General features: G+C 41.3%; 4 protein-coding genes across 4 annotated transcripts; 1 reads left to right on the top strand and 3 right to left on the bottom strand.

The window, feature by feature from the left end:
• On the bottom strand, window positions 1-2,482 carry LOC132977687 (bcl-2-like protein 1). The gene is made up of 3 exons (XM_061042457.1): window positions 2,180-2,482; window positions 1,081-1,717; window positions 1-710 (listed from the first exon to the last, which is right to left on the bottom strand). Exons 2-3 carry the CDS (start codon window positions 1,603-1,605, stop codon window positions 570-572), a joined length of 666 nt encoding a protein of 221 aa, XP_060898440.1. The 5' UTR covers window positions 1,606-1,717; window positions 2,180-2,482; the 3' UTR covers window positions 1-569.
• Window positions 2,483-3,258: 776 nt separating this feature from the next.
• On the bottom strand, window positions 3,259-7,522 carry adnpa (activity-dependent neuroprotector homeobox a). The gene is made up of 4 exons (XM_061042453.1): window positions 7,141-7,522; window positions 6,532-6,644; window positions 6,097-6,189; window positions 3,259-5,997 (listed from the first exon to the last, which is right to left on the bottom strand). The coding sequence occupies exons 2-4, from the start codon at window positions 6,637-6,639 to the stop codon at window positions 3,694-3,696; spliced, it is 2,505 nt and encodes an 834-aa protein (XP_060898436.1). The 5' UTR covers window positions 6,640-6,644; window positions 7,141-7,522; the 3' UTR covers window positions 3,259-3,693.
• A 129-nt stretch (window positions 7,523-7,651) lies between these two features.
• si:dkeyp-97e7.9 (DEP domain-containing mTOR-interacting protein) lies at window positions 7,652-10,881 on the bottom strand. The gene is made up of 9 exons (XM_061042455.1): window positions 10,513-10,881; window positions 10,223-10,401; window positions 9,992-10,115; window positions 9,550-9,728; window positions 9,146-9,358; window positions 8,913-9,050; window positions 8,715-8,785; window positions 8,034-8,138; window positions 7,652-7,916 (listed from the first exon to the last, which is right to left on the bottom strand). The coding sequence occupies exons 1-9, from the start codon at window positions 10,737-10,739 to the stop codon at window positions 7,791-7,793; spliced, it is 1,362 nt and encodes a 453-aa protein (XP_060898438.1). The 5' UTR covers window positions 10,740-10,881; the 3' UTR covers window positions 7,652-7,790.
• Window positions 10,882-12,991: 2,110 nt separating this feature from the next.
• mafbb (v-maf avian musculoaponeurotic fibrosarcoma oncogene homolog Bb) lies at window positions 12,992-14,849 on the top strand. Its single transcript, XM_061042456.1, has one exon. It carries the CDS (start codon window positions 13,283-13,285, stop codon window positions 14,258-14,260), a length of 978 nt encoding a protein of 325 aa, XP_060898439.1. The 5' UTR covers window positions 12,992-13,282; the 3' UTR covers window positions 14,261-14,849.
• Window positions 14,850-15,156: the final 307 nt, after the last annotated feature.

Raw genomic sequence — 15,156 nt, 5'->3', positions numbered from 1 at the left:
AAAAACATAAATATATTTATTTTTTGAAGCATGCCTAAAACTCCAGTACAGCTGGCCAATACAAAGTGAAAAGAAAATATAACGTATTTATTCTGTAAGCTGACTGTTCATAAGTAGTAAGAGTTGGTCATTGGATAAAGAATAAAAGAAAAACAGATAAACACGCAGTGTGATCAAACCAGCTGATTCTGTTTCACTGTGACTTAGCTTATCAGGTTCATTTAAAGCACTTCCAGTCTGGAGAGTAACACCCCGTAAAAAGTGTAAATCTCTCCTGTGTGTTAAAGAAAAGAAAATAATAGTATAGTGGAAGTATATCAGCTCACCAAGCCACATATTCTGAATAATCATACATCCTTGCTTTAGCCAGCCCTGATCCTCTCAGTGCAAAAGCAGACTGGCTTTTTGTAAACATTACCTTTTGAGTTCTGGTTTGTTTTGAACTGTGTAAAGCTTTTTGAATTGCTCTATGTATGAATGGTGCTCTATGATTAAACTTGCCTTGCCTTTTCTTTTTATGTACGTAGCACTACACAAGGTGTGCCACAGCAGATGAGATGGAGTGCCTTTTACTGTTTCTTAGCGATGTAAACACCAACCACAACTCCCATTAGCAGCGCCATTCCAACTAGCAGCCATCTGGTGAGAGTTTCCCGAGATCTCCTCACTTCTCCAGCAGCGCCCCGTCCGAAAATTTCAACAAAGCAGTCCTGGAAAATATAAATGAGACAAGAGAGATATTGCATTATATAAGTATTTTTTTTCTCTGAATTTTTTTTCTGGTTTTCAATGGAACAAACCAAGAAGCATAACAAAATCAAATACTGAATCTTTGACGTGTTTTTGTCATTAGATATAAAGCCTCTAAAGTTGTATCTTCTGTCCTCCATTAAAATCAAGCTTTCTATAAGGACTGCCTTTCAAGCCTCTTGGCAGAGATGTTTAAATACTCAAAAAGAAACAATAGAGCTTTGAGAGCTCCCTTTTTTTAGTTGTGTGCCCCATTCAGGGACACCTTGGTTGACAAGGTTACAGAACCATTAATACACCTCATGTTGTGTTCTTCTGCTGCCGACTCACCCATCCTCCCTGGCTCTCGATCCATGCACTAATGTGCTCATCCAGGTACGTAGTCATCCAGCCTGCGATGCGGGAAACCAGCTCACCCATATCCTTCTGGACGCATTCCACACACAGTACACCGCCAAAGGCAAACAGGCCTACTATACGCCCCCAGTTGACTCCATCCTTGAAAACCTCGTCCATCACACTCTTAAAGCTGTGATAGGCTGTGTTGGGAGTAATGTCAAGCTGCGAGGAAAGGTCACTAAAGGCCTGCGTGAAGAGAAGCTCAAACTCATCTGCAGAGTCCAGAAGAGCTGCCTTTACAGCCTCTATGTCGGTGTGTGGGGATGAAGACATCACTGACTGGCCGGCACGGTTCCTGCTGTTGGCCAAAAAGCCATTACTGGCAGCAGAGTTTTCCATGTCTCCCTCAGTCCTTTCACCAGCATCCTCTGGCCTCAGCACATAGGTTGGATAGTTCCTCTGAGACAGTTTGTAGCTTATAAAGAACTCCACCAGCTCTCTGTTACTGTATGACATTATGAACTGTAAACCTCCAATGCACAGCCAGCCTAATGAGACAACATGGTTACTGCTGCCATTCCTCTCAGTCTGTCTGCTGCCACATGAGAGCTTCTCCACCTTATGGTGCCTGGGGGCAGACAGGGATCACAAAAATCACATTGATTCCTGATGGCAAGCATTTAGCAAACATTGATATTGTTTTTAATTTCGTTCTGTTTGGTATAAATTCTAACAGTAATATTTAAACTTGCTTGATTTGTGTAATTAATCATGCTAAACCCCAAGTCTCATTTGATCTTTTTCAGACAAACAATCAATGCAGGTAGTACAATTTAAGAATGAGTAATTCTCAATCACACCTAAATACAGTTTATATGTGGCCTACATTATTCAGCTATCTGCTGAAATGATTTTTTTTACAATCTAACGAGATGCTCGGAAGCTTAGAAAATATAGATCTGAAGCAAACATGTGGTAAGTAGCATTGGCTAACAATCAAAACAAATGGACTATCAGCATTATGAACTCTAGTAAGGTACATTCATTAAGTTGTTAATGAAGGATAGAATGAGTCTAGTTGTCCACCTACCATTGTTGACAGCTCTGGGCACACGTCACACAAACACTACCATTTTTAGCTATGAATGCTAACTAGCTGTTTATAAACAGTCCATAGGAAACGCGTCGAAAACAACTAAAAACTACAACCACTCAGCTGTTCTGGGGTAATTCTTGTTTACAGTTATACTTACACCTGTTTAAAAAAGTATTTTCACTAAGATATTGCAGCTCTGGAGTTACCAAAGCCGCAGTTCTATATAAAGACACAATATTGGCATTTTTGCAGCTGCACTGTGGCCTCAACAGTGATGCACGCTGGCGGTTGGCCAATTCTGCTACTGTACGAGCCAGAAGTCCCGCCTCCACCCAGCGCTGCACCAATCAGCGTCTGAGTGTGGCCGGAAATTAGGGGGCCCGTGGAAAAAGAAAATCCAACTCACTGGAAAAGCGTGTGCGTTTATTTGTTGTAAATCACATTGACAAATGTCATCGAACCTACAAACCTGCCTACCGGTATGTGACATTTTCGTCCTAAATATCATGTCCCCTCAATGAAAGATTTAACGTTCATAAAGCTCATACATATTATTACTTCATTTTAAATAATGTATTGCATATTAATTTCAAAGTTTGAGTTAACAGTATTTTAAGCTTGTATGTTGTATTCTATTTTGAGCATGACTTTTGATTTTAAAGTGCGAGTTAATAATATTTTATGCAAGTGTAGTTTTAATTTAATTTAAAAGTCTGGGTTAACAATACGAGAATGTTATGCTCAATAAAAAAAGTTATGCAGTTTTTTTGCTTTTCTATTAATGTTCATGATTGAACCTTTATGCACTAAATCCTTTAGATTAAATAAGGTCAAATCTGATTTGCAAAATTTATGATGCAAATGTCAACGTCTGACTGCACCCTAAAAAAGTAATTTATAAACATCCCGCTGAGATAAGGTATGCATTTAATTTTTTATCAAACTTTGTCTCGTCTAATTTACAATCTTGTTTTGTAAATAATTTTTGAGAAACAACGGATTCATCCCAACTGCAATTCAGCCAAATATTTATACTTTGTGACTAGTGTATAAAAAAAACTTTAAAAAAAAAATGTAAACAAACATATTTATTAAAATGTGTACATAAGCAATAATAAGCATATCCTACACTTTCTAAATGTGAAAGAAAATTAGTTATTTTTCACAATTGAGAAAAACCATGGAACCAGGGAAGTAGGCTTCATAAATCTTGTGATAGTTAGCTTGTGGATAAGACAGACTGTTTAAAGAGCCTAACAAAGAAAGATGGCAAAAAAAATATATACATAACTTACATGTCATATTTATGCACCAACATGTAACTTTTTTTCCTTCTTTCAGACTCTAAGAACAAGCTTAACATTTGAAAGCTAAGTTTTTTGTGACCCATGGCAGATATTTGTGAGAAGTAACTGTTTTCAGCCAAGTTCTTTCTCTCCAGCTGAATTTATACACTGCTTTCTAAACTGAACTGTTTCACAACCAAGGCACACTTCCAGACATAAACACTAACAGAAAGTCATCCAGGCATTTGATTTCCCATCTTGCAAAGAGCTCTCCTGCTCTTTAGAAAGATCCTCCTTGGTATCCGGTTCTTCTTCATCCGTCAGGTTTGCTGGGTCATTGGACTTAACATGTTGGTTGGTGGAAACATTTCCATTCTCAGATTTTTTCTCAGTTTCTTGGTCACTGTCAGAGTCTATGGAGATGGTCTCTGTACATGTACTGAGTTTCAAGGTACAATTAAGTGTCTCGCACGGCTTGTTTTGGTCTGTGTTTGGAGCGCCAGACTTCAGAACTCCAGGTCTCTCTACTGATGGGCCATCAATCTTACTCTCCTCAAAGATCAAGTCATGCTTTACTTTCTTGACAGCGTGCATGTCAAAGCCAAGTAGCACAGACAATTTCTTAGTCTCACACTGTCGCACACACATTTTTTGCTTCATTACAAAGTGACTAGAAATGTCTGACTTCCACAGCCACAGGCTTGCAGACAGCTTCTCCTCTTCCTGAGCTGACAGGTATGGTTGCCGGTTGAAGTAGGCCGTCAGAAAATTTTTCCTGGCCTCATACGTCTTGTGCTCATAGCTTCTTGGATCCAGAGCAAGCCCAGATTCGGGTAGCTTTCCAATGGTTGTGGAGGAAATCTTTGACTCCTTGCTCAGTTTTAACCTCTTGGGATTGGACGTGGTCTGCGCTGGCAGCTGCCTCTTGATGAAGCCAGCCCCTGATGAGTTAAGAGTCAGGGAAGACTTAAAGGCTTGGCTTGCCTGTGTCCTACCCACAGCCCTGCACTGCACAAGATGCAACGTGATCGTGGAGGCAACCATGTTACTGGTGTACACTCCCAAGCAATGAATGCACTTGTATGTCATCTTTTTCTCGACAGGATGCATTGTTTGAAGCACTTGGTGTCGCTCCCTCAAATGCATAGCCAAAGCATCAGATATAGGACCCTTCAGGATGGTAAAACACAGCGGACACAGAGTCTTACCAACCTCACTTTTGTGAGGCAGGGAAGGGAAACTTGCAGCAGCAATTTTTGGAGCGCTCACTTTGACCAAAGGTGGAAAACTGCCCTGAGCAGGTGCGAGCTGATCTTGACCATTGACAGATTCTTTCATGTTGAAAGTTAGAACAAGCAGCTGTACATTAATTAACTTATCTTGTTGAATGGTGAGATCAAAGGTAAGAGGTGATGCACCTGGGGGTCCAACATAGTCCCCAGGATGAGTCTGGGCCACATGCTCCATGATCTTCTCAACATTGTGGAAAGCAGCATGGCATTGTGGACAGGTGATCCCGTGGATCATCATGTGGTTAAGCAGGGTATCACTGGGTAGATAGCGGTTGCAGAGTAAGCATTTGCTGGTAAAGTTGTGGATTTTCATGATGTACTTGGCCAGCGCCCAAACTTTCTTTGCTTTGTGCGCATTCTCAAAATGAGCACTGTACAGGTTTTCAGGAAAAAGCTCATTGCAAACTGTGCATATCTTCCACTTCTGTGTCTGACCCGTGTTCACACCAGCAGAACTATTTTCAGCCACAGTGTTGTTGCCAGGATGTTTGACATGCACCTTACCAGCTGTGATGGTGGATGGATTTTTAACAACAGGGGCCGCAGGCTTTAAATAGCCAATTACTGGTTGTGCTATTGGGCCTTGTGCTACTGCACCCCTACTCATCATAAGAGGGGTCTTCTGCGAAGTGATTGGAAAGGACTGATTCCTGGAGACAATGATATTAGCATGTCCAATCATAGTGGTTACCTGTGCACCAATGCGTTCGTGATACTCTATTACATGTTGTACCAGAGCCTCGTAGCTTCGAGTGGAAAACTGGCAGCGTTTACAGAGGATGTTGTTGCCATTGACAGAATTAGATCCATTTTTGACGGAAGATTCAGAGACCATACCTAGATATGGTGATACAATATGCTGAAAATGTTCCCTGTAGATGTGCCTTCTCACAACGTTATAGAGAGTGTCTCGGAACGTGCATTTTTTGCAATAATACATTGCTTTCTCCACGCCATCTCCCTGTCCAACTTTCTCACCTGCTTTGTTCTTCTTTCCCACAACAGTCCCCTGTGGGATCCCATAACTCTTGCGCACTGTAGTGGGTATATGGAATATTTTTACATGTGTCTCTAAAGTTCTCTTGCTTGCAGTGAATGTGCAGTATGGACAACTGAGCAGGAGTGTACAGTCAAAGTATTTCCTGTGTACATTGCGGAAGTGATTCTTGTAGCCTGAGTAGTATTTGGAAGAAAATGGGCACTCTGTGCAGCAAAATGGCTTTGATCTATATTCCTAAAAAAGACAGGGGAAGAAACATTAGATGATTAAAAAAATATGGTGATTAGTGTATCAAAAGTTTGTAAATGACTTGGATAAAGAAGTAAGATTTACCTGTGTTTTAGAGTCTGATGGATCCCATGCACAGATATCAAGGCAAAGACTACCTTTTACAAACTGCTCATCAGGGCAAAAGTCCTTGAATTCCTTTAGAAAAAATGAGAGGGATAATATAATATGGAATATGTATTAGTCAAAATACACTTTTGCATACAACATCCTACAATATTTTGTATTTATAAGTCACACTGGCTTTGAATACATTCTGCTGAGCTAGCACAGAACCAATGTAGATTCAAGATTTGTATTTGTCACATGCTCATACAGATGTGCAGTGAAATGTAAAAGACTGTTCCGCAAGGCCATGCAATAACACTCTGTACATTCAGACTCGATATTTTCTATATACTGTAAACCTTTAATACAAGAATGTGAAACTATCCCATGATCCACTTAAAAGCTCTATCAGTAATGTTATTTTAAACTTACCTCTGCTGCCTCTTTGCAGTAGTCCAGTCCAATGTCTTCAAGTGCTTTTTTCACTTGTTTCCTCGCTCGTCTGATTCTAGTAAGGTTATTCACGGGAAGCTGATACATCTCTCCTGACAAAAAACAATAAATATCTTTAAGACAGGATGAATTTATAATCCTAGTCAAGGCAACAGTAAGAATTTATTATAAACAATCACCAACATCACCAGAGACTGATCTTACTGAAATACTAATGTGAGGCCATGTCATTTCAACACCCATCTCCTTTCAGTGAATAACTTTGAACTTATTAACTTTAAAGATGACTGGACATCTACCTGCAATACTTCAGTGGAAATGCTATAAGTAAGGTTTAATTTATCTACTTTCTTTAAAGTCAGTGTGCAGGTTTGGACTTCTATTCACAACATGACCAGAGAATCTGAGTTTAATTGTTATCAGCATAATGGACTAGCATGCATTTATTAGCAAACATTAGCTGTGTCGCCCGCTCTCGTCTGCTTGGTCACCTAGCACACTCGTGGCTAACAGTAGCTAACAGTGGCTGGTTTGCGCTTTTTACTTCTCTAGTTTCACTTCCAATATCAATCGTTGTGTTCTACTCACCTTATGGTAGGTCAGCTAAATATCTTGACACTGGTTGACTCAGTACATTGACACCTCACAAAGAAGTTTGTTGACCGGTCTGGGGTGTGTTTTGCTCTCCTCAGAGCCGCTGGGTGCTGATGCTCAGCCCCACAGCAAGCTAACTCAGCTAGCTAGTCGGCTATCACATCTGCTTTGCTGTCGCTGCAAACTATCAGGATAAACTAGTGGCAGACAGTGTGGTGCACATTCAATAAGAGCTCTAAACTCATACAATACTGGCAGCCAGGACAAACCAGTGTCATATGAGCCCTTCTACTTCTTGCCACCGGTGTTCGGGCCGGGCTTATACCTGAGCTAACGCTATCTTTTCCAAGTGAGTCAAATCTCAATTCAAAATGGCGTCTTGAATTCGACGGAAGTCGTAGCAGAGAGCTTGGCAGATTTTCTGTAGGCCTATTGTAATTAATATAATCATTTGTTTTTAAAGCAACACTATTTCTCCAGTAGGCTGATGAAAACGTCATAGTCAAGATTACATTTTTATTTAGTTTCCCAACCAAAAGCACATTACACTTAAATATTGCATTCATGACTTGTCAATATGAAAAAAAGATTACTTAGTCCAGTCTGTGTGTAAATCAAGAGCAAGACTCAAAAGACAGTTATTTTCACTCTAGGGGTTCCATCACCTCCAGTACGACAGTGCGAGTTCCTGTCATCACCAATCTTCTGACTGTCTTGTAGTCCAGGTAGAGAACACACTGGCCATTCACCTGGCACACAAACTGCCGAGCCTATAAAAAAAATTATGTCAGGTAGGTATTTTTTTTGTCAAAAGTGCTGTTTTCAAAGCCCTCTGAAATTAATTGAGCAATTTATCTGTGCTGTGTGTGTGGCATTCAGTATCTAACCTTAATTCCAGCAGTGGCTGCAGGGCTTTCAGGATCTACAGCCTGCACATAAACAGGAGAGATGCCTCTGATAACAAAGCCCCAACCCAGGGCGTCTCCTATCACCTGTCATGACACAAAGCTGAAATAAGTGACACATTCTGTAGTAATTATTGTAAAGTTTACCTTTTGGCACGATATGTCATTTGTTCATAGGGAAAAACAACATTAGTTTGTTAGGTGAACTATGAAGGGGTCTTGGTAGAGCCATTATTAGTTTTTTAAAGATTTATTTTTTGGGCTTTGTGCCTTTAATGGAGAGATAGGACAGTGGACAGAGATGGAAATCAGGGAGAGAGAGTGGGGATTGACATGCGGGAAAGGAGCCACAGGTTGGATTTGAACCCGTGCCGCCCGCGTTGAGGACTGTGGCCTCCATACATGGGACGCGCACACTAACCACTGCGCCACCAGCGCCCTGAGCCCTTATTAGTTTTAAGTAGACAATAAATTAGAATGCTGTAATGTCTATTTCAGATTTTTCAAATAATAAAGTTTTTCATCACATACTGAAATCATATTACTGCATTATATCCACTCTGGGAGAGTGCTGATCCGGCTTAACTACAAGAATGACATTAAATCAGAGGGATTCCATTGGTGTTTGGAAAAAAACATGGTTGATTCATTACAATAATTCACCGTCAAGACTTTCTTGATGAAGGGTGCACCAGGTGCTAGTAACTCTTCACATGTAAAATGTCTTCGAAGTACTGCAAAAGAAAACAAAGTCAGTCACGTTCATTCTGTTTTGGACAATGAAACACAAGAAAGCATAAATATTCAAAATGTTTTGTCTTTAAAAATGTTTTGAAACATGAATATTAATTAAACACTTGCCTGATTTAGGATTATATCTCACCAGTGATGCTGAGGACGGCTGGACGAGCAGTGGAAATCCATCTGTGTGAAGCTGAAGAGAGCTCAAGCTGCCTCGACGCCCACTGGTAACCTGTTTTAAGTCTTTACTTGATCCCACTGTAATAGGTGTCGTAGGAAAGTAGTTATGGCACTATAAGCAAATGCAACAACAGTGAAGTGATGCAAAAAATAGTGCAGTGTTACTGTTTTACCGGACTGAAAAGCACTGTTGCCCTCCTGAGGTTGGCTTTTGCGCAGAACAAACGGACTATCAGTATGGTTGTCCCCTGGCGTCGCCACCACAACACTTTCATCGTCGTCTTGTTCACTTTCATTTAACAGCTCAGAAAGACGGCGGCGGCGGCGAAAATTGATGCAGAACTGATAGAGCAATCCACTGTCAAAAAAGTCACGCTTCTTTGTCACTTAATGTCGGAGTGGGAGAAAGAGAGAGAGCATAAAACACGAGTCATACATGTTTCAGAATGAATGGGATTGGGAGTGTATTTTCTTTAAATTGAAAAAAGTCCCAGCCGGCCGCTCACTGCTAGCAGCTGCTGACAGTCAGCTCATCCATGGTGTCGTGCATCAAAGGGAAACTGAGTACTCGACTCACCATGTTGAATGATGCCATGCTCCTGCAATGCCCGGCACAGCTCTATTCCCTGACGCCGGCTCTCTGCCTCTCCATTCTGAAGCAGCCAGTCAATTAACTGACATCCAGGAAAGGAGCGCTGATATTGAACACCATGTTCTTCTCTTAGCTCTAGAATAGAGTTCTTGTCTCCAATGAGACTGAAAACACACACACATGAAACACAAATCAGGTTTCATGGACATGATGTAGTTACAAATTAACTTCAACAGGCCTTGCAACAGACACACTTACCAATATCCAATGTGTCTGTCAGGATGTAGCTTTGTGGGAAATTAACATCCCAGCCTATTTATAATGTACTTCATATATATTGAAGTGCTATTTTGACTATGCCTCGCACACTCCAAGGTTAGCTATTAGCAGTGGATACACTTAAACACAAACAAACAGCAGTTCTTACTGATCATATAATCGATGTCCTCTCATGAAGATTTTCACTTCTGTATTGAGGGGAAATGTGCCATCATCCGTACGGAAACGATACAGCAGTTTAGCATCCTTGAAGACAGGCCTTTTATCACACACTAAAAAACAGGGAGTACACGGTTTCAATTGAGGTAATTGATTTAATTTGTACTAAAGCTCCTCCAATATCTCCACTCCGAACATTCTCAATTTGCTTCCTTCTCACCGTGGTGAACAATGTCTTGATCAATGAGATGCTGCATTAGGCACACAGCAGTTACTCGGTCAGGGGCCTCCTTATGGCTCACAAGCCAGTCTGTAAGTTCCTGAGCCACAAAACAGTTAGGATATGTGCGCAGGTGGTAGCGTCGGTCCTTTATCAGTTTCCCATCATGAAGCCTCAACCTTGAAATTAAGTTTGAAATTAGCCACAATCCTCAAAATCAAACTATATCTCTAACCTCAAATCTTGAAAATCAAGCATGAGCATCGTCCCCCTCCTCTCTCTCTTCTTACCTGAGCTGTTCTCCAGCAATCATGACTTCAGCTTTATGTTGTCTTGCCATGGCTCTTCTCCTAATGCTACTTGTTCGCTCCATGTTTGTTATCTGTAGACCAGAAAGTAAGTGAGGACACTTAGTTATGGCTCTTTGTGTTGACAAAATAGCCCTTGAATCACACAGAACCCCATGGCCATGTGGGAAACATGTTGTGTATACAGAAAGGAAGAGGCACAACGACATGGAGTGTTTCTGTCAGGATATCATCGACAGAAAGCTTCCAACAAAAGGAAAGTGCAGTGTTCAAAATCATGTCTTTCTGGGTTTTGTTTTTTTTGCTGTGTTGAAGCTAACACCCATTTTCTTGTTTGCTGTTCTGACAACACACAAGGCTTCTTTGAATTTTTTCCTATTTTTAGTGTTTAGAGACATGTCATTTGTCCACATGACAAGCCTTTGCTAATTGCTTCTCATGGCTCTAATCAGTCAGTTCGTGGAGGTTTTGATGCAGTCATGTTTTCTAAAGGGTCTGTTCATTTAGGTGTTGACTTCTGCTCTCAAGATAAAGCATTTTGTTTACAATTTAAAATATATCAGTGGAACAAATAGGACTAGTTGTGTTGTCTGTGGATGTTACAGCAAAACTTGAATCCCTTTAACATTTTTAAAGTCATAATATGGCTACCCTGAAGAACCTGCTAGTGCAGATGCTTGTTTTTATAGACTACATTTTGTCTTTCTTCACCAATGGCAACACAAGTCTTTTTAAAGTGATCCTGTGGATGTGAACGCACCCAGCCTCTTAGGGGAAGTGCCAGTCCTAAAACCTGACTGTGCTTAAGGCATCAATGAGCTACATGATTGGTGGAGTGTGTGAGTGGGTTTGCGCGCCGACTAAATATCAAATAAATCAGCAAGATAAGATTATCTTTTGTTGCAAAGAGGTGTTGATGTTAAGATGGCAGTTATTGACTGTGTCGGGTGTAGACATTTCTCCATTTGAAGGTGTGACCGTTTTACTACATCAATTAAATGGCAAACACAACCTGCTGTTTCTGTGCACATATAGTCTGCGAGCATCATAACTTAGAACAGGTTATACCACATAATGGGGTTCCAGCCCCCCCCCCCACACACACACACACACACCAGCTGGCATAAATCCTAACATGTGTCCCTGAGCCTTCCTTGATCAGTCACACTGTCTCCTCTTTTCCTTTTTTCCCAGAAACTATAACTGACTGAAACAATGCATCGCTGTTCTCACGCGACATTTTCTATTGGTTTTGGCTTGAGTCCTATATCTTGTCAGCGAAGCTTTTTCGCTATCTTTGGAGTCAAAACTGCCAAAGGGGGTCACCTGAGGGCAGGAACATCACTTGACCCTCTGACATCCTGTGCAGCGGTGTCACCTCTGGACACAAAGGGGTGACAGCCCTGAAACAGACCACAGCTCCTGGAACATGTCAGAGGTTTTTTATTCTGCTGTTGCTGGGAAGTTGTCAGGGGATTCATGAACCCTCAGATGCTTCTTGGTCTGTCTAGGTCAGTAAAGTGTTAGGGATCCACCACAAACGTTTTTATACATGTTCCATATACGCACAATACTGTCAGTATGAATAACACAGAAATCAAGGACCATAACTTTTAAACAGGAATAGTAGATAGAGCCCAAAAATAAACCTAAAAAGGGCTTACTTTAAAAAGAACAACCATCATATAATTGTCAAAGGGCTTTGTGATATTTTGAAAAATGTTTCCATGTGACTTAGTTTTTAGCACTGACCAGGTGAAAAACACTAAATCTGTTCATTTGCATATATAATATTATATGAGCCTCAGTGTAATGGCCAAAGAAAGACAATCTCTCCTTGTAGTCATGCAAGCTGCCTGTGATGGACCAGGCAGTGTGAATACGTCAACTGAGTGTGGACAAATAACCACAAGATGTCAGTATTCTCCCGTGCAGCATATGTGCAAAGAATAATACTGACTCAGCCAAAACTCGATGTCAAACCAACTGTCTTGCAGCCTCCGTTTTTGTTGTGTCGATGAAAATGTGTGTTTGTGTAACATTACTAAATCACAACCATCTGTCTCATAAATGTAGGCCAGTTAAATCTAAGATATTCCTTGGTTTCATTAGCCTACATACGCTAATGTAGATTTTTAAAAAAGGTATTAAATGCCTGGCTGTAGCATATTTGAACACTGACATAAATCTAAACAGTCTGTGTGAGGACTGTAGGTAAACCTGTAGTAAGGGTCAAATAATGTGCTCGACATTAAAACGCATATTGTTGGGAATGATAGTGTGTCCGCTGTGAAAACATTTTATAGGTTTTGGTCAAATGATCATCACGAACAGCTCGTGAGCACAGACTCGTAGCAGCTTTTATGCAAATCTTTCTTTTCCGCGTGTTTTCATTGGAGAGGATCGTGGAGGTGTAGTCTAGAAGGCGTGACATCATGCCAATGCAGCTTTATGAAGAAAGTGCGCTCCTCCTGAGCAAGCAGAGAGGTGCGTTCAGTCCTCTTGGCATCGCTGGACTTTCATTGTGTGGCTGCTGAAGCAAAATCGGCTGCGCGCAGCACAATTCGTCAGCTCTCACAGAGACCGATCACGTTGGAGGCGTTTCTCGCACACATGTTTTTTTCTCTAAGCTGAGAAAATCAAAAGTTTGGAACTGTTGTCTTTTCTTTCTTTCTAAAGTAAGTACGCTTTCATTGACTGCATGAACTAGCTGTGGACATTTGGAGCTCGTACAAGAGAACAGCTACCTGCAATGACCGCTGAGTCGCATTCGCATTTGGGACTGCAGAAAACTAACATGGATTTTGTGAGCGACTTTGACTTGATGAAGTTCGGCGTCAAAAAGGAGGCGATACAGGGGATAGAGCGCTCCTTCATGGGGCCGTGTAGCCAGCTCCAGAGACCAGCCTCTGTCTCCTCCACTCCTGCCAGCACACCTTGTAACTCAGTGCCCTCATCACCAAACCTAAATCCAAACGAGCAGAGAAATAACCCCGGGAACGACCAGTTCTGGGTACCAAACAACGGGGGTTACCCACAGCAAATGTACCCTCAAGCTTTTGGTCTGACCCCCGAGGACGCAATGGAGGCCTTAATCGGCGCCACGGCGCAGCAGGGACACCCCTCTGCAACTCACAGTCACCACGGTCCGCCACCTTTTCAAGCTGAATACGACGGCTACGGAAATCTGAGCGAGCCTGTCCAGCACTACCCGGGACTACCAGGTCACTCCGACGTGCAAGGCATACCTAGCAGTCACTGCCATGACCCCTTTCTCAAAGATGACCTGGGAAGCCCCGAATCGCCGGATGACCAGCAGGTCCTCGGTGCGCACCACCACGTCCCGCAGCACAGCCGCCACGACCGGCGATCCAACGCCGATAGCTTCTCAGACGACCAGCTGGTGTCCATGTCCGTCAGAGAGCTCAACCGGCTGCTCAGAGGCCTCGGCAAGGACGAGGTGATGCGTCTGAAGCAGAAGCGCCGGACCCTGAAAAACAGGGGTTACGCACAGTCCTGCCGCTACAAGCGCGTGCAGCAGAAGCATGTCTTGGAGCACGAGAAAACCAGCCTGGTGTCACAGGTTGAACAGCTGAAACATGAACTCGGCAGACTGATCCGGGAGAGAGATGCATACAAACAAAAATGTGAGAAACTGTCCGGTGCAAACTGTTACCACGAAACTGGGTCCACCAGTGACAATCCTTCCTCCCCTGAGTATTTAATGTGAGTTTTTAATTTCCTTGCAGGACTGATCTTTTCCACGGAGAGTTATTGATTGTTGACAGCTCGCCGTGCTCTGTAACAAACAGTCAGATGGATCCACCAAGTTTGAAGTAATGATGGACAAAAGGATATCACTCAAGTAACTGTAATAGACTCAACTAGGCAACAAGTTATGAATGGAAAATTAAATTGAAGCATGCATGCAGGACATGTATGAGATGTTTTTATTACACAGGCATATTTGTATTTTGTTTGAAAGGATATACTTGAAATCAAAGAATTCTCCCTTTTTATTAATGTACAACTTTAATCCTTCTGCTTCAGTTACTGCGCATCTTGTTTTTGGTGATTTTGCTTGGCCGAGTTTTTGTAACTCAAAATTATATTTTGTGTTCATGCGTCTAAATTGAAAACAAAATTGAAAGAATGATGCTGAAAATGACATTTGTATTATTTTATGAAGCTGATTCTGCTGGACAGATGTGTTCCTCCTTTACATTTATTTTGAAGATAATATATAATTATGCAAATTGTTTTTTCTTCTATGTTTTTCATTTACTGTTGATCAATAAACCCATTGTGACTTTTTAAAACGGTGTCTTATCTCGTGTTTGAATTGCTATCTGATGATTGAGTTTTTAGTAATACAGTTAAACATTTACCAGACATTATCACATCATTTGAGGTTACATCTTGGTACTAGTATTACTAATGTATACTTATCAGAGCTCCTTCAAGATTCAAAAATCAGACTCACAATACAGAAAAAAGACATGATTTTAAAATTCACAACATCATAAAAGGAGATACACCAAAACAACATTGTGTACTCTAAAGAAATGTAGATGATTGAAGTTTTTCAGTGGGTGTATTTTGAACACAGGAAAGTCAATTGATTTA

The sequence above is a fragment of the Labrus mixtus genome, chromosome 7 (assembly GCF_963584025.1).
Source record: "Labrus mixtus chromosome 7, fLabMix1.1, whole genome shotgun sequence".
NCBI lineage: Eukaryota > Metazoa > Chordata > Actinopteri > Labriformes > Labridae > Labrus > Labrus mixtus.
Note: the sequence above shows the minus strand (reverse complement) of the source record. Positions and strands in the feature narration are given on the sequence as shown.